A 25,347-nucleotide genomic window follows, 5' to 3' on the forward strand; every position below is an offset into this window, starting at 1 on the left:
TTACTCCTGACTGGCCGGACCGCTAACTTGACACGTAAGGCAGAAAGGCAACACCCACCACACGGATTAGGTAACTTTCTATGAAGTTGTCCACTGGAAGGATGAACAGTACTGCTTCCTGGAGGTTAGTCTTCAAGAGACCGCCCCCAGCTTTGCACTGTGCTTGGAAAGTGGAACTATGTTAAAGCTAACAGCTAAAATTAGCTAACGTCAAACTTAACAGCTGCATCTCCAATTCATAATTAGTAATTAGCTAATGCTAGTTAGCCATTTTAGCCCATTCACACTAACCCACACATAATTCGGAGTTGTTTGATGGTAAGTTATGGCAGTTGAGATAATTTCTCTACATGTTCAGCCCCATTTAACTCTGTTGCAGATTTTTAAATACATTTTAAGGAAATATCAGGTAATAGTTATCAAGTATAAGTTTGCTACTTTAGCAAGCGAACTGAGAAGTAGCCTAGCAACCAAACCATCAAAATTAAATATAACATTAGTTAAAGTAAGTTAAAAATACTATATGGCTAAAAGTGGGTAAGTGGTTCTTCTGCATGACCATCACAAAAATTACTGTTTACTGATTTAGATTTTATTCTATTACCCCTAAAATACTGAATGTGTATTTCATTCATTTACCTTTAAGATAGTGAATACATATTTCCACAATCAGTCTTATACATGTGCACTCACTTGTCAGTTTACAGCTGTGTGCAAAGGTTTGACCAGCCTTGGGCAAATTGTATGGGTTATTTTGTTGTTATATTGATTTATTTATTTTATTTTTTGGGGGAGTGAAAATAAGTAAATACTAACCCTGCAGAAAATATGACATTTGAAAAATTGGCCTCTCTTCAAATGATTATGCAATTACTTATTTAGTATTTCATAAACTTACAAAATCATTCCTGTTAAGTACTGTGGCATGTGCAAAGGTTTGGACATCCTCCTAAGTCAGCGTTTTACCACCACCACCCACCTTTGCCAGCTGTTCATTGCCAACAATACATAAACTTTTGTAGAAAGGCTAATTTTTTAATTTTTGCTTGCCTGTGATCAGAATGCAGTAATCTGCATCGTACTTATTCTATGGGTTACCATAAAATATTTTTGAAAATAATAATTATGTTTAAATTCCTGCTGCTAAGTTCTTTTTGTCAGTAAAGGTGTGTGAATCTTCCTCCACCTATAAATGACGATAAAATCAGTTGATGTGGCCTTAGCACTAGAGAACACTTATTGAGCTTGTTTATGATCTTAATCTGTTTAACTGAAGGCTTTAATGGTTGATTATTGACTGAAAACATGTCAATGATTTATAACTTAAGATCCTAAATGTTAATATTAAACCTTACCCAGCCAAGGTTAACATCTCAGGCTGGAATCTGGCGACACAGCAAAACCCAAACTTGTTAAGATATGTTCTTGATCGCTTTTTCACACAAGTAATTGAATCTTACATTTCACAGTGTGAGTGTATTTGTTCTGTCAGCTGTAATTTAGACTTTTACAGTGAGCTGGGTGAGAGTCTCCTTTTGACACTGACATGATTTGCACTTTCTGAGTAGGGCACAACATTCTTTTTATCAATTACTCTCTGTATTTTAACATTAACTATGCACTGATACGGAAAATACAGTTCACTTGAGAGCTGTTCATGCTTGGTATTTTGGCAATATCAACACTTGATATCACCATCAATCATAGCATTAAATAAGTAGGTGAATTGATGTCAGAAAAATTAGTTCAGCTTTTGCAGCTCACTGTGTATAATGAAATAAAAAAGCTGGAAAATCTTAAATTAAGGTGAATGTGTTTAAACCTGCAGTACAACTTGAGGATTGCTTAAATCTGCAGTGTGGACTTTTTGTCTCTCCCTTCTGGCAGTAAGAGTAATTACAATCCACATTTGTCCTTGATATATTTGGGTTTCTTGTTTAAGCTGTAATCTTTCCTCTGAATGCAGTTTCTTAGAACATCAGAAACTGTTGGATTTTTCCTAGCTTTGCCACACTTCTGCTTTCTGTAGTCTTTTCTGTCTCCGCTGCTGTGGTTGCTCCGCTCTTCAACCCTGGCAAACCAATTATTATTAGAATTATTGCTGGCTGACATAAAAGTCATCACTACCAGTAATGTGGCCCAAGACACCAGATTTAAAACTGCCGGATACTGCGAAACGCAGAGAGATTTACCTGGTGCTGACAGGCTTAATCAGCATTGTGTAAACTCGTGTGGCAAGGGCTTGAATGTAAAGGACGTTCATTTATATGTAATGGTCCTGCATTCCAGCTTTAAATATCATATGCTTTCAGAGCTGCAACAATGAGGCTATTAATCAAGTAGTAGACAGAAAATTAATCAACTATTTTCATAAATGATTACTCGTTTTAGTAATTTTCTAGCAAAAATGTGAAAGATTTGCTGGTTCTGGCTTCTTTAGTGTATGGATTTAATGCTTGGATTTAATATAGGCCACTGTTCTTTCATTGCCATGATTTTTACCTCAGCCTCACAAAAATGTCAGAGCATGCTGAAGACACTAACTGTTTGTATGAACTATTTTATAGTCCAAAATTAGCTTAACAATGCATACGGTCAAATCTAGAATCATGGTACCTACGTAGTTACTGACGCCCCGTGTTGTTTGCTTGCCCATGCAGACAGGTCTGTGACGTCTCAACACACAAATCTGATCTGATCACTTGCAAATAACAGTGTGGCCGGTCTGTGGAAAAGATCTGATTTGTGAAACAAATCTGATTTGCCTGCAGTCTGAACAAAGTTAAGCCCAAGTTAAACTTCACCCTTCAGGATGACAAATGGATCAGTTAAAATGGGGTCAGACAGAAGAGGTGGGTGCAGAACATACATGACACTCACACACTCACACCAGCAGTCCCTCTCCTGTGTCATCTTGTAGATTTTTACATCAGTACCAACTAACCAGGGAGCAGCACAGCTCCCTGAACAAAACCTCTCTGTGTCAGTATGCAGCTGCAGCTTCCGAGATGCCCTACTCGGATGTATGACCTAGTGTGGAGGGTCTGTGGACTTCAGCCACAGAATAGGGGGGTCATGTTTTTGAGGACATTCATCTGATTCACCTTCAGTGTAGCATTTTAACCACACTCCAAGTATTCATCCATTTTCTTCAACCAGGTCTTTGTGTTTACTGGCCTCAGTCCAACAATAGCAGGGAGGTCTTGTACGCAGTGTTTGTCATCCCACTCGGTGCCCCCCACCCCCTTTCAGTGCTTGGACTGCTCCATTTCGCATCTGAAAAAATCTGACAGTTGGAGAAGAGTCATTCATGTCAGGGACTGCTGTAGCCTCAGCACTAAGAGTACTGTAGCTCCTGGATCACATCAGGTAATATTTCCTGTTAAGTTTTATTCTATAACCTTTTATTAGCAGATTTTCTATGACCTTGTCTTCAAAGGAAATTCCTCAACAGCTAAGGCAGCCTCTTCCAAAAGTACTTGTTATGTGCTCATAGATGAACATGCATTTTTGTGTTTACCTCTAAAATCCTTAACTATAACAACTGCCAATCTAAAATAATACTTTATTTGGCAACATTAGCTCTTGATTTATTGTTTGTATACATGTATTCATTATGTAGTTATACTGTTTTTTTGTTTTTTTACAGATAAGCAAATGGATGAGAAAGAGCTGAGTGATCCCCTGAATAACGTGTCACTGATTAAAGGTAACCCAACTGTGTTATTGTTTTTCTCTAAAAATGGACAAAATTGAGGTGAATGACTTGGCATTGTTTTGCTCTTGAAATGGCTCTTACCTGACACAGCATATCTTACTACCTGACTATGTGAGGAGAGAGGAAGAAAGCATGAGTCACAGTTAAAACGAGTGTCTGGTCCTGGAGAAGGACAGTTGTTAGGCTTTAGAGCTTAACAGAGCTGTAGATGGCCTTGTTTTAGGGGCTGATTTCTCTAGTGTCAACAGCTTATTAGAAGATGGAGTCTCTTTCCACAGAGGACACATCAGCTGACTAATGTGTGTTAGCTCTGACATTTAGGGAGACTGATTAAAATAGAATCCAGGGGATAATGAAATGAGCGCCATACAGACAACATAAAAAATCAACAGTATAGCCTATGACTTCAATGGAATCTGCAAGGATGTTAGTGAAGGAATCAATTTTGCATGATGAATGAATTTGTGATGCTACACTGCACGGCATATAGGGAACACAAAGCAAACAGTGTCCTCACGACAACAGCAGCTCAGTCATTTCAAAGTGATAGGGGTATTTCTCAGTTTCAGTCACATACAGCACATTTTGTAGCTGTAAATTAATATCACCTCCTGGCAGTTTGATCAGCAGTTTTGTAGAGATTCACTGAATACTGGAGACATTCAGTGCAGACACTGCTTAACCCTCAGATTCAGTTAAAGAACGCTGTCACATTCATCGGGAGGGAAACCGACAGCGGGGGAAAGATGGACCATGATGGCTCCTCTAGCCTTCAGCGCTTGAGCTAAAAAAAGACGTTCTCCTACATTTTCTTCTGTCGTCACTTGAGGCAGTGTGAAGCTCAGTATCCCCAACTAGTCAGAGAGGTATTTTTTACCCAAAGACTAATCCCATTATTACTTTGTCAGGTGTCATTCTGTGACACTAAGACATAATGGCTACAATAACTAATGTTACTAAAGATAACATGTTGGATGCCCTCGTCTGAGATACTCTTCAGAGGGCATTCATCTTTCACACAAACTGGACTCTAGCAGTTCTACTTTCAGGGAGCCCACTCACATTCTGACACTCACTCATACATATGCATGCATGAGGGAACACATACACACAACCTCATACACACATGCAGGACAGAGCACAGCCTGCCCATCCTTTGTCTGGCACACAGTAGGGTGGTCATGTGCTTTAGTCAGAGGGTGCCACCAGCCTCCAGCAGTTGCTTCATACCCGTTAATTTTAGGGGCATTTATCAATGCCATCTGGTGGCACCACTAAAGAGTATGCGAGTGTGTGTATTTGCACGGTGTGTTCGTGAGGCCATGTGTGCTAGACACAATGAGATCACAGTTTTCAAAACAAATGCAGCATTTCATGGCAACACTCAGTCCTCTCATGTGTCCATTTATGGTGCACATGCTTGACCTGTCCCGACTCTTGTTTTCGCCTCTGCCAAATGCTTGGTCTGAGATGAGGTCATCTCTTTTCCTAGCCGCAGTAGATTAGGGGATCAAGATATTCACTAGGCATTTGCAAAGTATTTGTGGAGCTTGTTTCCTCCTCTAGGAAACACAACAGAACCCTGGCAACCTTGGCCCTTCCATTCCCTTTGTGTATTGTTTACAGTAACTTACTGTTAACAAGCAACATAGACGTGCCAGTGACTCACATATCGCAGGGGTAATGGACAATTTGGAAAGCAAGCTTGGATAAAAAATGCAGATAACGCAATTGTGTCTATTTCTGGGTTGGCAATTAGTTTATGTAATAGGCCCATTTTAATATCTTGGGAAATCATCTAGTATGCCAGTCCTGGTTAAATATTTGGGACTGAGGCAGAATTAATGTGGTGGAACTTGGAGTTGTCCTTCTATTTTTACAGCATTGAATTACCATCATTATTTCCTGATGTATCATTATGGTTTAAACTTTACTTTGTAATGTTTCTGTATCCACTCCATTGATTTTGCTGGAAGATAAGAAGCTCTGCTCTCACAGCCAGATACTCTCATGTTAGGAGAACAGATCTTCTAGGTTGGATAATCATTTGTGTTCTGCATTTCACTCTCAGACGATCTGACCAGGTCAAACATGGGGTCCACCGGTGACTCTGAAAAAATAATCCAGCGCCTGAATGACGAACTTCGAGAAGCACAGGAGCGAGCTAATACTGAGAAGCACAAATACTTGGAGCTACAAGGTGACATTAAAAAAATCTTTGATGCTAAATTTTGCACCGTCCTTAATATTGTGTTCACACATGCACACAAATACATTAAATACATGTCATTATATTTTGCAGGTATCCTGGAGGAAGAGAGAAAAGAAACTAAACAACAAGCTGATGAATCTGCAAAACAGATAAAACTTCTTCAAGGTATATTCCTCTGTTGTAGGAAGCCACCTGATCTTGCTTGCAGCTTATGGATTAATTAAAAAATGTGCATGCTACTAATTTAAATACTGAACCTGGTGTGGACAGGCCAGCTGCGGCAGCTCCAAGACGAAATGGGTGTTCTCAGAGAGCAGATGGATGTTTCCTCCAGTTCACGAGACGAGCTGCAAAGCGCACGTGACGAGGCGAAGTCACTGAAACGCGCCCTGGAGTCAGCCGCTGCTGAGCGGGACCGTGACGTCGCTGCCATCCAGACGAACCTGGCAACCGTCTCGAAGGATCTGGACAAATGGCGTCAGACTGCTAACAAATATGAGCAAGAGATTGACAACCTACAGCGTGACCTTCAGCAGCAGAGCAAGCAGTGGCAGAAAACTGCAGAGATACAAGGTGCTACATGCTGCAAATACACATACAGTTATTAATACTGAATATAAGGATGATAATGTGACTGTATAACAATAATGATAATAATAATTGCAGTCATAGTGTTGTTCAATTTAATCATGTGTAAGTGAAAGAAATATTCCTGTGCTGGGCAGTTCTGCTAGTGTTTATTAATATTTACAAATTTAAAAACAATGAATAAATGAGATGAGATTGTGGGGTTGTCATTTAGACTGTGAATGAAAGAGATTTGTAGCTGATTTAATGTCAAATCTTTGTGTATTTGAAATATGTGTTTATAGCATGAAGAGACTTGTCTTCCTACTCAGATGTTACATTAGCCTGTTCAAGCTCAGAGAAAATATTATTAGAAACATGTTTTGCGATGATTATTATCGTGTTTTTATCTGTAAGCCAATTAATAACAGAGCATCTGCTCCAAGATTGCATCATCACATAATGTGTTTTTTTTCCTTTTTAAAGCTGGTGAGCTGCAGTCCATGCAGGTGGAGTGTAATGGCCTACAGAAGGAATGTTCTGTCCTGCGATCTGAGAAACAAGACATCGTGAATAAGCACCAGAAGGAAAGGAGCAGTCTGCAAAGCGAATGTGCTTCCCTTAGAGCTGAGAAGGAAGAACTCCTCAAGACTCACCAGAAAGAGAAGGGCAACCTGCAGAGTGAATGTGCAGCTCTGCGCTCTGAGAAAGAGGCTGTGCTGCAGAAACAGAAGCAGCTGGAGAAAGACCTTGCCAGGTCAGTGAGTTACATTACCACAAATTCAGCTTCGCCCCCCTCCACCTTTGTGCTCCGTTTCATTTGCTTGACTCTGCTCTAACATCTTTTACTGTACAGTAAACCACACACGTGTGTGTTTGTGATCTTCCACCTATTGGTGTTGTTTTGCTTCTGATAGTTCACGTGCCCAGAATGCTGAACTAAGCAACAGCCTCAAGGCCCTAGAGAGATCCCAGCAGGAGTTAGAGAAGAGGCTGGCGGCCCTGCAGCTCCAGCACCAGCAGGATAGCACCAAGTTGCAAAGCCAACTGGATGAGGCAGACAGTCGCAGCAAGGCTCTGCAGAAAGAGGTATGCTCTTATTTGTGGGAGGCATCTCAGAATCACCTCCAGGAATCATCCTGGCAAGGCAAAGAATATTTCAATCTTAGACCTGACAGTTAATGTAGAACCTGTCCTCTCTGGATGTCTTTCAGTCACATTTTGGAATCCTGTTACTGACTGGTGACATGATGGCTCACACTTCACCAGCGCTTTCTTACGTAAATGTAGCCTGAAGTGACGTTTCACGCTTCAAGTCTGTTTTATTCTATTTATAGATGCACACACGATTGTGCATCTGTGAGCTAGGTCAAAACAACTCTTAGGACACAGCAGCATGGCTGCAGAATGGATCAGGTGTAGACGCTGCAGCTGCTGCTGGTGTGCTGCTGACCATGCTGCTTTACACAGCCACCATTGGCAAGGTGTTCCAGTATTTATGAAACTTCCCTACATGCACTCTCAGAGAACATTAGTTTTCCTTTGCGAGCAAATAAAATCACACTTTACTGACATACAGATTTAGCCTACAGTAAGACAGTTTACAGATTTCACAGATGTTAATGAGACCAGTTACTTTTCATGTGCTTTTAAAAAAGTGTTTTAATCCACTGCTGCACCTGGCTCTGTTCAGCCAGTATGCCTAATTAGGTTTTTGTTTGAAGGAAATTGCCCCTTCCATCTGTCCATACTGTACACATGGACTATTTAGCCACAACATCAGTTATCAAGTATGCATAATAGAAAGGTATTGCTTTCCTAAGAAAGTTTATAAAGAGCTTTTACACCAATACTTAGGAATAATACCATACAGGCATATGTTCAAGCATTTTAGATCAGTTAAGGCTGACTTTCTACTCAGAGACACTTTTGGCCAAATTTATAGTCAGCTCCAATGTGAGAATAAAGTTTAATTTATAAATGGCATATGTTGCCATATACTTACATGACTAACAGACAGGCAGCAGATTTCTGTAGTCATCTAATCCAGATGTTTTGTTCTATTTCTTCTAACTGTAAATCTGTTTTTAACATCTGGAGACAGGATGATTTCTCGAAGTTGGACAAGAGCTTTCTCTCATGCGTCTAAAAGTGGGTCTAAGTATGTGTCACTGGGTATTTTTGGCCAGTTAGGACTGATTTTCTATTTTGAGACTAGTGATAAATACAGACCCGGAACCAGTTACCCTCTTTGAATGTTCAGCCACTGCAGTTGACTGTTGAAGCTGACACAGAATTTACAGTTGCTGACCACAGGTGCACTCGTTGCTGGAATAAGACCATTATAGAATACATCGGTAACATAAGATTTGGCCAACCATTCCCAAGAAATTTGCAGCTTCAGTGGAATGACTGGGAAGCCCCCTCCTTCTGACATGAAGCTTAAAGCATCCTGCCGGCTGGATGGGGGATCAGCCACTGCTGTCACACTCACACAGGAAGGGCAATGTTGAGATGAAGTCATTCTTGACCACAATTCCTTCATCCTAATGTGGTGTTGCTCTTAAGTCACTGAATGAAAGTGGAAACTGAGAGCTCTTACAATTGTCTTTATAAAGGGTAGACTATAGTCAGCTTGCCCTGATTAGCAAAATATATACAAAATTCAGCAGTGCAGTTCTGTGCAGGAGAGACTGGGTGAACTTACAAAGTCCTGATATAGGACAAATCCTGTAAGAAACAGATAGCATCTTAAAACATTCAGCAAGATTTACACTTGACAATAAATTACAGTCAAGTAAAGGTCTGAAATGTTTAATAAAGACAATAATGATGATTTGCTCTATGCAGTATGAGGAGGCTAAGACGGAGCTGTCAGACCTAAAGGAAAAATATGAGAAGACCGAGCAGGAAAAACAGTCGCTTACAGATGAACTTGAGGAGTGCAAAGCCAACATGAAGGAATTACAGGAGAAGGGAACTAAGGTGAGTTCTTATCTATCAAACACTCAGCGGAAAGGAGAAGGCAGCCTCTTTCTCTTAGTAAAATCACTTCAATGTTTGACAAATGAAATATGAAGAGTTGCACAAACTGTATAAATGATAATCTCTAAGCAAAAAGCAGCACCATAGCTTTTATTTTCATAAGCAAACATCTGCAGTTGTTTTGGTTTTGGGAGCATGAGCTTTGCTTCAAATTTAGCAACAACAGTGTACTGAACATCTGTTTTATTTTGTGAAATGTTTTCAGGCATAAAAAGTGAATCTTTTCTGAGATTCACAATATTTTCTTTTAACCTCAGCACACCTGCTCCAATCTACTCATCCACTGTCTCCTACTGTTGCTTTTAGACATTGACAGTCATGTGTGACTTTGAGATTTGTATAAACACCAGTTACAGGCATAGACTACTGACTGAAGGGTTTATTAATAAAGCTACGCCCAACTAAAGTATGTCCCATTGCAGTTGATTACTATAATATCCCTTCCCTTCTGTAGACATCCCTATTGCTGCCTGTTCAAGCCATAGTCATCGGCCTTATCCTGGCTTTGCTGTATTGGTGCTTCGGCGCATTGTGGTAGTAAGGTACACATTACTCCTGTCAAGTCGGCCTACATCTTTCATTCTCATCAGTGTCTTTTTAGATCATTGCATGACTTAATCAGGTTTTCCTCATTCCCCAGAATGCCTTCCTCAGGGGAAAAATTAATGTCTCAGAAATCTAACCTCTCTAAATCATGCAGTTCCAACATCTGACATCTGTTTGTCTTGTCTGGATGGCTAATGCTTAACAACTGTTTCTCTCAGTTGGCTTGGATGGGCTTACCTTTATCTGAAAGAGCTGTTTTTAACTTGCTTCCTCTGTGTACTGCATTGGTTTCAATGGCAAGCTCCCTCTGTCAATGCTTTTGGCGATCCTTAGATGGGCGGTTTTGTGTGGTGATGCTCATGTTTCCATTTCTGTGTCGCCACTTGTTTCAGAAACCATGGATGATCTGGGGGCCTGTGGTCGCTGTGGCTCTAACAGCTGTGACTGCTGCTGTGCTCTTCAGGACCTGAGGGCAACTCGCTCAAACACACACACACATGCACAAACAAATGAATCCATATTTGTTGTCAGATTTGTCTGCACTGAAACAGAGAAAAACTTGCCCCCTTATCATATCTGCACTATTAATTAGGAGGGCTCATACTTAACACTGTTTAATTTTTAAGATGCTCTATTTTAGATGGCAGAGATGTTAATAAAAGAATGTCAGTTTTGTGTGCAAATGAATACGTTTGTTTGTATGTCTGTTACGTGATGCAACTCTAGTTGGGTCATTTTTTTGGTTACTATTTTGACTTATAGGATTATCCATTAATGAATGTAAAGATACTCTACACAGTTAATTAATTCTAAATATACATGATGATATTTTTGGGGTTTGAACCTCCCTAAATGTAACACATCTCTGTAATTGTCGGAATAATAAATATCACAGTATTCAGCCCTGAATTGAGTGCACGATGAATGCCCTAGATACATAACAATACATCAGTGGATGGTTGTGGTGGGTACTGCTAAGATATTTTCTGTTAACACAGCCATTATCCATATGTGAAAATAGATTTTAGAAAAAGGCCTGTTGAGCACATTTTGGGCACTTGTGAGAGGAGTGGAGGAAGCTATTTGAGCAGAGAGCTTAGCTGAACAGGAATTTATATTGTCATTTTTCAACAGAGCACAGCAACTCACCCTGAGGATCTAGTTCAGTGCAAATATCCACCTCTTGTGTGTTTGTCCTCTCCTTTCCTTTTGCCATCTACTAAATCTATTTAGGCCACTCCTCTGTGTCTCTGCACTAGTGGCAAGAATCCCAGATTCAGCTGACATTGCATCACCTGCTATTTCTTAACAAAGGAGGATACAATTTAAAACAAGACTTTACAGTCTTATTGCTCCACATTATTCTACCAATGAAAACACAGAGATTGTAGGTGCTATATGTAAGTATTTATACAGAGCCAACCTTTTGCATTAACAGCTGTTTACTTAACAGTCTAGAAGAACTGTTCAGCATCAAACTTCATTCCTTTTCTCACCAAGAGATGTGTCCAGTGGTGGAAAACAACACCAACGCTAACTCTTGTTATACTTCTATTTCTATTACTTCTTCTCTTTGCTGCTGAACATAGTTTCTTGACAGGAGCAGGTGGTGGTGGTAGTGGGATGATGATGATGATGATGATGATGATGATGATAATGGTTGCACGCCAAGAACTTCAGTCATATTTGCATTTACTGTCCTTAAATTGTCTCATCTGGGCTGAGGCTAGCAGGTTAGCATGCTAACTTCAGTAAATATCTCTGCACCACAATACAATGGTGTCAAAACAGTTATTTCCTCAAATTTGGTTAATAAGTTTACTTAAGTTTTGAATATTTTAAGATAAAATACTTACATATAGCACCTTTAAGTTAGGCCCAACAGACATTCTATTGAAAATCAACTACAGACAGCATAACACTATATTATTTAAATGTATGGTATTCAGTGTTATTGTGTCACATCTTGCCAGTAGCCACCAAAAGAAACTGGTGTAATACTTTAAATGTCATGGTTTTTTTTAAACTAAATTTGGTATTCATTCAGTTTTCTATTGGTTAAATGTTTTCATGCGATATATGAGTTTGTAAACATAATCTTAAATTTAATCATTGAAAATATATCTATTAATTTGTTGTGTTTATGATCATTTTGAATTTGGTTGATTCCCTGTAAATAAGTACAAAATCTATGTATTTTGTAAAGAGATGGAAAAGTATAGTTTCTTGGGTTTAACGTTTATGAAGAATTGCTCTACAATGTAAGAGTGACCTAAATTAAAGGATCTTAACCTCATAATTGTACCCTATAGTCATTGCATAAGCATACAGTCACTGAAACCACCAAGCTTTGTGGAGATGAGGTCAGACCTCCTACTACTGTAGGTTTAGTTTCTTCTGAATCATCCAAATATCCATCCCACTGAGCTCATTGCAACCTTGTAGAGCAACACTGAGAGCACATAGTACATCCAAGGTAAGCTACAGTATCTGTGTTTCTAATGTTAAGGGAATGGACATATATTTTGATAAATATTTTTATCTCTACCTTCCAGCAGAATGATCTTCCAAATGTCTTATCCCCTGTTTTGCAGATGGCATTTAAAGATCCTGGAGTGTTTTCCTCAGAGGGAGAGATTTTCTCAAGCGAGCACAGTGTGAACGTCAGCTGGCAAACAATGGACTGTGGAAGAAGAAATACACAGTGGTACAGTGAACACATGCATTATCTAGTCAAACTCCCTCCACATCTTTACAATGTTAGTAACTTTCTGAAAACTGATGTTCTGACATTCACACCCACTTCGCGTAGCCATTAGTGGGCTGTGCAGAGGTGTGAAAGAAGGCAGGGTTTGAACATTTCTTTCTAGCTCTCTTTCTTTTTTTCAGTGCAATGCTCTGATGACCTTCCAGTGCGGTTATCCCCGCATTTAAACAATATTGCATCTCCCCCCTCTGGCTCTTCACTCCATCTTCAAATTTGGAACAACTCTAAACACTTTATTTTCAATGTTTGAGCAAAACCCAATCCTTACTCGTCATGAGAAATACTAATACTCTGTGGCTCTGGGGGAGGATTCTGTCTCAGCTTGGGCTTCAAACTCAAAATTTACTACAAAAAGCCTGGATTACAAACTGGAGGTATGGGGCTTGAAAGTAATGGACATCTAGGAGACAAGAATGGTCTGATGAAAGATGCAATTGAGGGGCATGATAGGAAATAGAGGATACTAGGGACTAAAATTGAGAATATTTCAGCCTTTGCTGCTTAAATTTTGACAATTCTTTTTAAAATCTGTCTTATGAGATCTTAACTTTATTAATGTACAATACTAAATACTGTAATGCGAGTAGAAGTATGATATAGTATCACACAAGCATGACTCAGTCCTCTGACTAAATGTGACTGCTGCGGTGGCCTTTAACTCTACTGGAAGATTACAGGGTTTAGCAGTTTCACCCTTTAAGCAGGCTGACCACACTGATGGTAAATGTGTGCAAGAGGACGCAGTATATTTCTCAACAGGATGTCTGATGCAAAACTTCACATTTCACAATATCAGTAAGGTCATAGCTCCAGAGGAAATCTCTGCCTGTGTGGATGAGTAGTCCACACCTGATCCACATTATTGGGCTGCTACACTGCCTCTATTATTTCTGTTCTGCAGGCTTTGCTGTGTCAAGGATCCCTCTCAGGATACAACGTGACGACCAGGATGATGTGGCTAATGTGACGTGAGGTTCTTGCTCAGACAACCTGGGGAATACACTGTGCGTGTGACATGTCAGAAGATTGAGGACAGCCCCCCCCTATAAACCCAAATATGAGAATCATTCCCATGCAAGCGAGCCCCTCTCTGCAGAGTTGTCGTGTCCATTTGTTCTGCTCTAGTTTGTATGTAGGTCATCGGTAGTGGACCAGAGATGCAGCAGAATGGCAGCCGTACACACCATTAGATGGTATTTACAACGTAATCTTGGGCTTTCTGTAGCTCTAATTTACACTAAGATTAATGCTGACGTCCTTGTTATAGTATTTGAGTAACTTTTCAATAATTAATCAAATGTATCAAATCATAATACAGTGATAAACATCTACTTTATTAGTAGTTATCTGATTAACTAAATCCCAACACAACAAATACCCAGTGCTACTTTGCAAAGTCAGTCTCTCTATCTGTTTATGGAACATAAAAGAAAATACTTAAAGCTTTTTTCCCACGTAATTATAATAAATTAAAAGCAGTGGCTGAAATATATCAGCTCCATAACAAGTATAACATATTATCTGTTCATAGTTGTGATTCAAAATGTTTTTAACATGAAAAAATAGTGGTATGTACATTCAAAGAGCAGCAGTCATTTCACACACAACATGCCAGGGATCTACTGTGTCAATATGACCTCTGGAGGGCAGTATGTTCTGACAGAGGCTCTGCTGGTTCATCTGTTCTGTTTCTTCCCCTCAGTCAAGGAAACTTCCTCAAAGTGCCTTTGAACAAGGTCTGAGGCAGAGGTCTAAGTCTGTAGTCCACGCCTGGATTAGAGGGCCCTCAAAGTTCATTATCAGCTGAAGTGGAAGTGGTGACGTCTCACAGACATGACACCCAGTGGCCTGTGCAAAAAGAACCTGGATCTTCACCACTGACTGCAGTAAACCTACAGGAGACACTCACTCACAGCCTGCCTCTATCATGACACCCAGTGGTAAGTTTTAGACTCGAAGCTTGAGGTTGGAAACGGATGTGGACGTTTGTGAGAAGGTGTCGAAGAATCTGTTAATCAGTGCTCTTTCATTTGGAACTACAGTTCTACGTTTATTAATGTAGTAGGCACTTTTGTCCAAAACGACATACAAATGAGATATACTTATTTTTAATGGTATGAATTTTACATTTTCATTTAGAGTTCTGCTCATCAGTGATCTCGATATATAGCCTCGAACGTCTCTAGAGCATGACTTGTGTTTATTCTTTCTCTGATAAAGACCCTGGAGCGTGGGCCCAGGTCAGTAACAGTGGATGGCACCTTTGGGATTCTCACAGCGGTATGTCATTGTTACAGCATCATGTCATATTCACTAATATTATTGCCAGTAATATAGTTTACTCTCCATAGCGAGCTCCTGAGTAAGCACACATCAGACATTTACAGTAATATCCAAAGCCATAATTTACCACCTTTGTTCTGTTTGCTGTCCAACATCGAACACTCACACCACATTCTGTCATTTATGCTTGATAGTGACAAGTAAAAGCACAGTAGTGCCAAGACCTGAAAACTTTGTGAGACTGTGCTGCAGGAAATATTGCAACAGACTAGGGTTGCAATCTGATGTTTATGTTCTCAATCAGTCAGTTAATTATTTGGTCTATTAAAAAAAAAAAACAGAAAACAATGAAAAATGCACATCACAATATCTAAGAGACTTGTCATTTTATTAACTGTCTGTTTGTCTGTTTTTCTACTCAGTTTATCAGCTTGCAGCTCTATTGCAGACATGTAGTATAACATATTTGGTGTTTTAATTAATTAGTGTTTGATTAATCTGATTTCCTCCATTAATGAACCATTAAACATATGATAAGGCTGATGATTCTCAGCACGAACCTCCTTATGAGTGTGAATGTCTCTGTTACTGCCTGCAGGCAGATGGGCTGTGCATCTGTTTGACGAGAGGCATAATTTCATACCTCCTGTCCAAGTCATTATCACTTCCAGAAAACATATCTGTAATGATACACACCAGTAAAATTAGTGGAGGAGTTTCAGTCTGCTATTGGTATTTAGTTCAATTTACAAATACAAAATGATCTGGTATCTGTTCTCTTGTTTTGATATCTTCATATATTGTTTGTTTATTGCACCTAATGTGATGTATTGAATGCTGTGGGGTTATTTTATCAGTTTTATTTCTGAGAGTTTAGCTTCGTACTGCAGTGGTTGTGCCCGTGCGTTCACTTTAAAAGATTGACCGAATAACTGTAGTGGCCCGGTTTTCCCCAATGATGAGTAATAATCAATGGGTTTATCCAGAGCAAACATAATCCCGTCAGGACTAACTGCGCTCCACAGGGACAGTTTTTTATGTCAAATTTCAGAAAGAGAAGTCGACTCTTTATATTTTTCTACACATCAACGATACCTGCAAACAAACTAAAGCATCTGCGGTAAAACTAATCAACAGAGCTGAACCAGCGGTCACATGTAACAGAAGAAACAAAGAGGAAAAAAATAATCCAAGTAAGTTTTTACATTTTTGAAAATGCATGTTGTGGGATAAAAAGGATGCTCTAATTGTGTAAAATGTGTACCTCTAGAGAACATACTGTTATATACGTAATATACATATTGCTAAAGACACAATCTGCCACCTGTTCTCCTGCATTCTGTGAGTTATTTTTGAAAGCTTTTATTTCTCAACAAAACATTGTATGGAAGTTGGATATTGACTGTGCCCCTCCCCCAAATTTCCTGCTGATGGAACTGCATGTGTGTAATGTGTGTGTGTCCGTGTATTTTTTTTTTTTTTAGGTGAGGCAACCATGGCAGCTGATCTAGACATAATTAACCTGTTTATCATTGCTGGGGGAACATTGGCTGTTCCCATTCTGGCCTTTGTCGCTTCCTTCCTTCTCTGGCCCTCAGCTCTCATTAAAGTTTATTACTGGTAAGGTAGATAACTGTGTTATCCTGTCCTCCACTTTATATTTTTAATACTTGATGTGAGTTCCATCCAGAGCACCAGAAAAGGGCAAGAAATGATCATTCTGGATTTTGTCTCCAATAGCTTACACTAAAATAGCTTTAATCTCTTTGACCTCTTTGGTTGCGATTATAATGACAAATAACTCTCTCAGTGTATAAAACAGACGTGAGTGTTGTATTAAGACTGACTTGTAAAACTGTGAGTCTGACCTTTAAAAAGGTTAAGGTAACCTTTGTGGCATGTGGTGTGAAAAACTGCATGCCAAGTCAAGTCAGTTTTCAAAATTATAAATTTGTCTCAACGTGAAAGTATATACTTGCAGCAACCTTAAAAAAATAACAATGTTGGCAACACAAGCGCATAAAAAATTCAAGCCAAGCCCATTATTTCTTGGCCCAAATATTAATTCAAGTGAAGTTATGTCTCTGTGTGTCAGCTCAGAAATACCTGCTTCTCTACAGGTACTGGAGGCGGACTCTGGGCCTGCAGGTACGCTACGCAGACTGTGGTGGATATCGCTTCTGTTACTCGTACAGAGGGAAGCCTGGGATGAGACCTTCTATTTTAATGCTGCATGGCTTCTCTGCACATAAAGACACATGGCTCACTGTTGTCAAGGTCAGGCTAACACTGAAAATTACAGTTTGTTGCTATTTATGTAGCGGTCCCACAACTTGAATATTGTGGCTCACTATCACTGCTCTCGTAGTGTTGTTTTCGGCTGCAGCAGGCAGCTGTTTTCAGTGAAAAATCTCCACAAAAAGCCACTGTAAGCTACCTGCTCAAATGCCAGACAGACACATTTAGAGACAAGCACACTGGCATTTAGCAGCTGAAGAGCCAGATATTTCCCTCAGGAGTTGGTAGAGACCAAAAACAGACCTAAAAGAGTGAAAATTGGACTCAACATTCATCAAATGACCACATGCACAACTCCGCCTGAATGCAAATGTTGCTCTTTATCTGCTGAATGTGCAAATAAGCAAGATTTTGCTAATATGATATCAACTTAAAAGATGATGATATGTCAATACCCCCAGGTGGCTAAAAAAAAATCAGTAATTGCAGCTTTAAATTTCACGATTAAGTGTTCAGATTCAAATTATCACAGCCTTTCTTGGACTCCAAACACAGATTAATGGTTTTAAGCTGTATTATATGTCTTCTGCTGCTCTAGTATCTACCAAAACATCTGCACATTGTGTGTGTGGACATGCCTGGCCACGAGGGAACGACACGCACCAACACAGAGGATTATTCCATTCAGGGGCAGGTCAGAAGGATCCATCAGGTGCGCTGAAGAGAGAGCTATGAAATATATGTATGGTGTCAGGTCCCTACATCATTCCACTGAAAATCTGTTTTTGTCCTTCATTCTTCTCAGTTTGTGGAAACCATTCGCTTGAATAGAAAACCTTTCCATCTGGTGGGAACCTCCATGGGGGGAAACGTAGCTGGAGTTTACGCGGCCTGCTATCCCTCAGAAATCTGTAGCATGACCCTCATTTGCCCAGACGGTCAGTCGCTGTATATGTGTGTGTATAGAAGTGTGTATGCAAAGTTTGCATGTTCATACGTTTATACCCTACCAGGTTTTTAAGTGTGTGTGTGTTTATGTGTGTGTGTACAAGCTCATCAATTAGCATTTGTGTTGTGAGTATTTTGCAGAAAGACAGGGTTGAACATAGAACCTAGTAAATACTCTCTCATTTCCTCTGCGTCTCTCTCAAGAGCTCTACTCTAATGAGCTGAACTCTAATCATGTCATAATGATGTAGTCAAGGGTTATCTCGGTTTGGGTTTGCTGTCTCAGAAAACCTGTGTCGCAAACTGGAAGTGTGGAAATGTTGAATCCTATATTTCCCATGATGCAACTAGATAGTATCTTTTATTAGACCCTCACTCCCTATTAAACGAAGAAGGGTCCAACTGGGAAACTCACGTTGGACGTTGAGGCAGATGGCCGCTCACCCTGAGTCTGGTTCTGCTCAAGGTTTCTGCATCTTTAAAGGAAGTTTTTCCTTGCCACTGTCACCTAGTTCTTGCTCATGATGGGATCTGTTGGGTCTCTCTATGTAAATATCATATTTTAATATGTAATGCTTTGGTGTTTTTCCCCAGGTAAAAAACTTACTAAATATTATTTTTTGTTGTGTGTTATCTGTGAAAGAGAGAAAGAAAGACAAAAAGACACATAGATGTGTTATGTGGCATTGGTTCATGCTAAATTATTTAGTTCTACTTTTCTTTGTAGCTTGCATATGGGTATGCAAAATCAGAAAATGCTGATTTTATCCTGCAGGTATAAGACATCCATGTGAGACCAAATTTGACAATCATCTGCAGGACCTGGAACACAGCAATTACACATTAAACATCCCACTGATCCCCACTACACCCGAAGAAATGGAGGACATGTTCAGACTTTGCTCCCACGTTCGCTTTAAAATCCCTCAGCAGGTCAGGCCCAGACTTGAAACTGATGGCATTATGAATTTCACAATTGAGTAATATTCACCCTATTCAATTGTTCAGAGGTTGTTACATTATGTGGTTGTTTAACAGTGTTTTTATTGTTTAGATTCTCCAAGGATTGGTAGATGTTCGGGAGCCTCACAATACATTTTACCAAGAAGGTTAGTTCACTTTGGTATCAGGCTTTTTCATGTAAGCATGCAGTGTAGTCCATGTGACCTACCAGTAATTTTGTCTCTTTTTTATTAGTTTTCATGGAGATTGTCAGTGAGAAGTCAAGATATGCCTTACAAGATCACCTACACCTGATCACTGCACCTTTACAAGTGATATGGGGCAAACAAGACCAGGTAACTATGATGTTCAGTGGAGCAGATAAATGTGGATGTTCTCGTGCTTAAACTACCATGTGATGTTTTTACCACAAAGAACATCACCGTTTTAGGTCTTTAATATATCCGGAGCATGAGATAAAAGCAGAAAGCTGTCTTACTCTGGCCCCTACACTCAGAAAGGACTGCAGTATTTCGTGATAAAAGACTGCTGAGTAAGACTTAACTGAAATCATGTTCTTTTACAGGTCGTATGGGTCTGCACATTTGAATTTAAAGGCACAATCCTAACACACAAAAAAGGAAGGAATTTGTGATGCTAGTAGCTATATTAGTATTATGAATACTAACAAAACAAATATTAGGTTTTCAGGCAGCTTCCAGGCTTTTTCAGGGCCCTCCTCATGTGTGGGCCGAAGTTACTGAGGTCCATTATTCATCGCACTACTACATCTTTGATGATGTTCCACTAATACAGTGACTCAGCACAGCCTATGTAAATAAAGAAATGGTTACCTGAGGGGTTTTGCTTTTGAACTAATCCTAAGATTGACGTGGCTGTGCACCAACATGTAACCTGGAGGTGGTGGCTCAGGTTTCTATAGCCACTATTTAATGTCTGAATAGAGAAATTTAAGTCTTATACCTGCATAAACATGACAGCTATCCCATATTTGTCCAGGTGGTGGATGTCTCTGGAGCTGCAGTCATTGCAGAAGTGTTGCCTGGATGCAGAGTGGACCTGCTGGAGAACTGTGGCCACTCTGTGGCGATGGAGAGGCCTTGTCGGACTGCAAAACTCATCCTGGAGTTCATCATTTTGCAGCAAGATGCCAGGGGTGGCACAAAGAAATCTTCCTGAGCAAAGGACTTTTAATCAGCTCCCTCTGTTGTCATGCTTCATGTGTCCCTTATATGTGGCATGCATTTGTAGACAGGTGTCCAAACCTCACATTAAGGCAGTAGACAAGGTTTATACAGTCCACTTCCAGCATTTCTTACATGTTAAAATAAATCGCTTTGAATTTGTTATGCAAACCGGACCATGATAATAAAAGTCCCATGCATCTATCTGTATTTGGCTGTGTGCAGATGTGTGAATGGATGTATTCATGCAGAGGTGCCTGTAGGTTGCAGCAGGACCTCCTCCCCTCCTCTTTTCTCCTCCTCCTCCCTTCTTGTGTGCGCAGTTTTGCTGCAGCCTGGAGCCGAGCACAGCTGCCCGGTGCGACCAGCGGCAAACATCAATGACTATCTGACTGCACCGTTTAATACCAACCGGAGGCCGCTGTTACGGGAGCAAGAAAAAGTCGAGCAGGCAAGAAAGAAGGTAGGTGAGGCTTTATTTTAAAGTCTGCTTCACTTCCAGATAGTCTAATTAAGACCCCCGGCTTAACCTTAGTAGGAACACCAGCTAACGTTAATGGCTCACGGCTGCTAGCCAGTTTAGCATGCTAGTTAGCAAGTAAGTAGCTATCAGCTAGCAAGCTACGATAAACATTTCCAATGTGGAGCTCACGTTGTATTTGACGCTACATACGTCAGTGCATCCAAGCTGGATTTATAACTTAATATCATTGATCATTAAAGATGCATTTTGTTGCCTGCGGTACCAGGTCGTTAGCCGGCTTGCTTCACAACAGAGTGAAATGGCATTGAGCTGCTGGAGGCTACTTTGAAGACTAGCTATCAAACAAACATTAGCTGGCTTCCAAAAAAACCTTCAGTGGATAGTTTATTCACACTGATGCTGTCTGACTGAGTGACTTCGTGTTAATCAGTGGGTTTGTGTCAATTCAGCAGCGCCAGGTTTCACTTTCAATTCGGAGGCAGTGTATTTATGGTTTCTGCTTTGAGTTCTAACCAATAAAAGTGGTCTCTCTCTCTCTATCTCACACACACACACATTAAGTTCACAGTTCATTCGGAACCTTGGAAATAGAAATTGACAAAACAATCTGATTTGTCTGGAGCTTTCATTCATATCACATGATCTTCAAAAGCAGATAGTTATCTATTTGTAATGGAAATGCAGATGTTCAAATGTACTTTCTCTCTGAGCACATGAAGTAGGGCTGCATCAATTAATCAATTACTCACTTTGTCGCTCCAAAGAAACTTAATTGACTATTATTTTGCTAATTAAATTAATCAGTTTACTCATTACTGCCAAATATTTGCTGTTTCCAGTGTATTAAATGTCTGGGTCTGTATTGACAATAGAATGTCAAAAAGTCGAGAATGCCTGTTAACATGTAACAATGCAAAGCACAATGTGATATTGTCTTATTTTTCTGACCAACAGTCCAAAGATATTCAGTTCTTTGTCATGTACAACAAAGAAAAACATAAACTCTTCAAATTAGAGGCTGAAACTAGCAGATGTTGGCACTCAAGTTTAAAAATAATTATTTTATTATCAAAATAGTTGCCAGCATTGCATTTTGCAGCTCTAATAGTCTAGAACTGCAAATACCCGAGTTCACATTATGTAACTGAGAATATATGCTTATTCAGTGTGTGTATTTTATCCACAATGTGAGCATCGCCTTCTAAGTAAACTGGCTTCCAGGTGGAACACTACTCATTACACACACACATATACACACACAGGTACTTCAACGTCTTATCTGTACTAAAACACATGATCTGAATGTGTCAACTTACATCATGTCATGTTGCAGCTCATGTTTATGTGACTGTTTATTTCACAGGTGAAATTGAAGTAAACCAAACCATATCTGTTCCCTCTCTATTTTGGTTCTGACCAAGTGGGTATTGTGCTACAAATGGATAATGGAGACTGGGGCCATAGGGTAAGAGATGGATAGAAGTCAGTCTAGAGTAAGAGCAATGTCAGGTGTTTTTGATTTTGAGATTTTAGAGATGTTGTTTGATTTTAATGTTAAAATCACTCAGTTACCACTTAAGGTTACAACTAGATCAAACTAATGCAGTCTAATACAACAGTACAGTACTAAATCCTGCCTTCATGAAAATAAAGGATGAAACTGTTGAAACTGCTTTTCTATGACTTGCAATTTTTATTTTATTACACCTCACTCAAACACAGAAACAAGAAGGGTCAACTAAAGTGCAGAGCAGCTTGTGGCTTTTGTAGAGAGAAAAAAAGGAGACAATACAGGATAACATTTCTTATCATTACTTTTAAATTTGTCACCCACTCCTTAAAAAGAGGCTCTCCAGGTGTCCTCTGATTCCTGAGAACAGTTTTTGTCGTTGTTAATGTCCCTGTCCATTCCTTCATTGAATGCGACAAAGCAGATCTCCTAAAAAAATTTGGACAGAATACAAAATGGCACCTATGATGTTAACAGTGAATCTTTGGTCTTAGGGCACAGTGTCCACAGTGAATGTACAAGTGTACCTTCGTCTCCACTGCATCTCCAGCAGGCTGCAGAATCTTTTAAACCGTGTCTATGTGACTTACTGTTGGTTCAGTAGTAATTATGTATGATTTTGATTTGTATGAGCCTCACCTTGAGATACTGTGTTGATTTAACCAGGGTGTAGTGATGGTTCTTTTGAAGTGCTGCATATACAGAGAGAGAGAGAGAGTATTTATTTATTTGTCTGTTTATTTATTTAGTTTGCCCTTACTGATAAAAACAGTGTGGACAAAATATTAGAAATACTTCTCACTATAATGCAACACAGTTCAACAGCACAGCACCACAAACTACTGGATTTATAGCAGGCCTGCTGTATTTGACTGCATTAGGTGTAGCCTGGTGTGCCTAATAAATTGGCAGCAATAGTCCACATTGTTCATGTTATTGTCCACAACTACAGTGTGCAAATGTTGACTTACTTGAACTTCACAGAAACGTTTGATTCTTAACTTGTTCTCTGCTCCTTTTTGCTCCAGATGACCACTCCTGTTACCTTGAACGTGGGAGGCCACTTATACACCACCAGTTTATCCACACTGCAGCGCTACCCAGACTCCATGCTGGGCGCCATGTTCAGGGGAGATTTCCCCACAACTCGCGATTCCCAAGGCAATTATTTCATCGATCGAGATGGAACGCTTTTCCGGTACATCCTGAACTTCCTGCGGACCTCCGAGCTCACCCTCCCCGTCGATTTCACAGAGACAGACCTCCTGAGGAAAGAGGCGGACTTCTACCAGATTGAACCTTTGATCCAGTGCCTTAACGACCCCAAGCCGCTGTACCCTCCTGACATCTTTGAGCAGGTCGTGGAGCTCTCTAGCACTCGGAAACTGTCAAAATACTCAAACCCAGTCGCTGTTATCATCACACAGCTGACCATAACGACCAAGGTCCATGCCCTGTTGGAAGGCATTTCCAACAACTTCACCAAGTGGAACAAGCACATGATGGACACCAGAGACTGCCAGGTGTCATTCACCTTCGGACCATGTGACTATCATCAAGAGGTGTCCCTAAGGGTTCACCTCATGGACTACATTATGAAACAAGGCTTCACCATCAGGAACACGCGCGTGCATCACATGAGTGAGCGTGCGAATGAGAACACAGTGGAGCATCACTGGACTTTCTGTAGACCAGCTCACAAAGTCGAAGACTGAGTTACAGCATAGTTGTTGCGGGTGACATTACTGTGTGATTTGTCTTTCATATTACACAAATCATCATCCAAAAAAACAAACAAATTTGACCTTTGTATCAGTAATGTATCACTAATAATGTTTTTTATTTCTTATTTTGACCAATGTGTTACAAACCTCAAAAGTTCAGACAACATAAAAACAATAAAAATGTGAATTCTGGATTTATTCCCCTGTTCGAGTGCAAAAGTGTTATTGCAGTGTAACACTTCTGAGGTTACTTAACAAAAACAGCATTTTTTATGAAGCACAAAGACACTGTAGTTATGATTTTATTCATTATTTGACACTGTATTATACCCCAGTGATGCTCAAAAGTGTGGGTATCTTGATTTTTACAAGAACAATTTTAAATTCATGTGGTTCCAATACCTGTATCTGTTATACCAAAGTCAGTAATAAACACGACAGTGAACAGGTGGCCATGATTTGACACTCTATGCCTACATATGATATCAAATCTGCATCTTAGTGTGCATTAATGTAAATTTAGACCACAATTTGTGAGGAAAAGTCAAAAAGAAGAGATTGTAAAAGCTGTCTTGGTCACAAATTAAGACACTCTCTGGACTAGAGACACTGAACAAAGAACTTTTTTTGGATCCCAAGGTGTCAGGAGTGTTCTTTTTTCAATAATAATAATAAATTATAATTAGCCCAATTTCCTTCTGGTGAGTTGACAGTAGATCTTAAAATTTAGTCTTTTAGCTCTCTATTATCTCCATGTACGGTACAGTTTCTGAAGACCCTAGTAGTTGTTGCATGTGTCTGTCTTGTATATGTATATGTATTTGCTGTGTGCTTTGCAGTATTATGTCACACTCTTATACTTTAGAGTTCATATCAACAGTGATGTGTTTGGTCATTCCAGCCAAAATAAACCCATTTGTGTATCTGTCAGTCATTAAATTTTGCTTTACCTTTACTTAGTGACGTTTTGTGCTAGAACTCATATAATGTTTCAGTTGTTCTAACATCCAGCCACTTCAAAGCTCCTACTCAAATTCACAAAATTGTCTGCGGGGAGGGAGAGCTACTTCTTCATCAGTATCTGTATGAAATTAGCCTTTAATTAGCAGCTTTCAGATTGGTAGTTAAGGGAAAAGCTAAGGGAAACTTAAGTTACAT

The 25,347-nt window shown here is 39.7% G+C and overlaps 3 protein-coding genes across 7 annotated transcripts; all 3 read left to right on the forward strand.

Moving 5' to 3' along the window:
- The first annotated feature begins 25 nt into the window (after positions 1-25).
- On the forward strand, positions 26-10,997 carry slmapb (sarcolemma associated protein b). 3 transcript variants are annotated; one of them, XM_018685958.2, is made up of 11 exons: positions 26-124; positions 3,160-3,369; positions 3,650-3,709; positions 5,790-5,918; positions 6,021-6,095; positions 6,201-6,503; positions 6,984-7,254; positions 7,415-7,586; positions 9,348-9,482; positions 9,997-10,084; positions 10,481-10,997. In XM_018685958.2, the coding sequence occupies exons 3-10, from the start codon at positions 3,658-3,660 to the stop codon at positions 10,078-10,080; spliced, it is 1,221 nt and encodes a 406-aa protein (XP_018541474.1). In that variant the 5' UTR covers positions 26-124; positions 3,160-3,369; positions 3,650-3,657; the 3' UTR covers positions 10,081-10,084; positions 10,481-10,997. The 3 variants fall into 3 exon arrangements, with proteins under 3 accessions (XP_018541474.1, XP_018541477.1, XP_018541475.1); XM_018685959.2 differs by lacking the exon at positions 26-124 and adding an exon at positions 170-318; XM_018685961.2 differs by lacking the exon at positions 9,997-10,084.
- A 3,542-nt stretch (positions 10,998-14,539) lies between these two features.
- abhd6b (abhydrolase domain containing 6, acylglycerol lipase b) lies at positions 14,540-20,681 on the forward strand. The gene is made up of 11 exons (XM_018685963.2): positions 14,540-14,795; positions 15,076-15,135; positions 16,276-16,331; positions 16,623-16,758; positions 17,259-17,415; positions 17,975-18,088; positions 18,182-18,314; positions 19,100-19,257; positions 19,379-19,433; positions 19,522-19,622; positions 20,287-20,681. Exons 2-11 carry the CDS (start codon positions 15,110-15,112, stop codon positions 20,464-20,466), a joined length of 1,116 nt encoding a protein of 371 aa, XP_018541479.1. The 5' UTR covers positions 14,540-14,795; positions 15,076-15,109; the 3' UTR covers positions 20,467-20,681.
- A 100-nt stretch (positions 20,682-20,781) lies between these two features.
- Positions 20,782-25,144, forward strand: kctd6b (potassium channel tetramerization domain containing 6b). 3 transcript variants are annotated; one of them, XM_018685967.2, is made up of 3 exons: positions 20,791-20,934; positions 22,319-22,420; positions 23,494-25,144. In XM_018685967.2, the coding sequence occupies exons 2-3, from the start codon at positions 22,394-22,396 to the stop codon at positions 24,178-24,180; spliced, it is 714 nt and encodes a 237-aa protein (XP_018541483.1). In that variant the 5' UTR covers positions 20,791-20,934; positions 22,319-22,393; the 3' UTR covers positions 24,181-25,144. The 3 variants fall into 3 exon arrangements, with proteins under 3 accessions (XP_050927250.1, XP_018541483.1, XP_018541484.1); XM_018685968.2 differs by having other exon boundaries at positions 20,802-20,938; XM_051071293.1 differs by lacking the exon at positions 22,319-22,420 and having other exon boundaries at positions 20,782-20,934.
- The last annotated feature ends 203 nt before the right edge of the window (positions 25,145-25,347 follow it).

This window comes from Lates calcarifer, linkage group LG6, assembly GCF_001640805.2.
Source record: "Lates calcarifer isolate ASB-BC8 linkage group LG6, TLL_Latcal_v3, whole genome shotgun sequence".
NCBI classification, from domain to species: domain Eukaryota; kingdom Metazoa; phylum Chordata; class Actinopteri; family Centropomidae; genus Lates; species Lates calcarifer.

Bases quoted from the DNA above. Each gene is read 5' to 3' on its own strand.
- abhd6b (XM_018685963.2), top strand. From the start codon at position 15,110: ATGGCACCTTTGGGATTCTCACAGCG. The intron at 15,136-16,275 runs GTATGTCATTGT...ACTAATCAACAG, and splicing joins CCTTTGGGATTCTCACAGCG to AGCTGAACCAGCGGTCACAT. The intron at 16,759-17,258 runs GTAAGGTAGATA...GCTTCTCTACAG, and splicing joins CTCATTAAAGTTTATTACTG to GTACTGGAGGCGGACTCTGG.
- kctd6b (XM_018685967.2), top strand. From the start codon at position 22,394: ATGGATAATGGAGACTGGGGCCATAGG. The intron at 22,421-23,493 runs GTAAGAGATGGA...TTTTTGCTCCAG, and splicing joins ATGGAGACTGGGGCCATAGG to ATGACCACTCCTGTTACCTT.
- slmapb (XM_018685958.2), top strand. From the start codon at position 3,658: ATGGATGAGAAAGAGCTGAGTGATCCCCTGAATAACGTGTCACTGATT. The intron at 6,504-6,983 runs GTGCTACATGCT...TCCTTTTTAAAG, and splicing joins GAAAACTGCAGAGATACAAG to CTGGTGAGCTGCAGTCCATG. The intron at 7,587-9,347 runs GTATGCTCTTAT...TGCTCTATGCAG, and splicing joins GCAAGGCTCTGCAGAAAGAG to TATGAGGAGGCTAAGACGGA.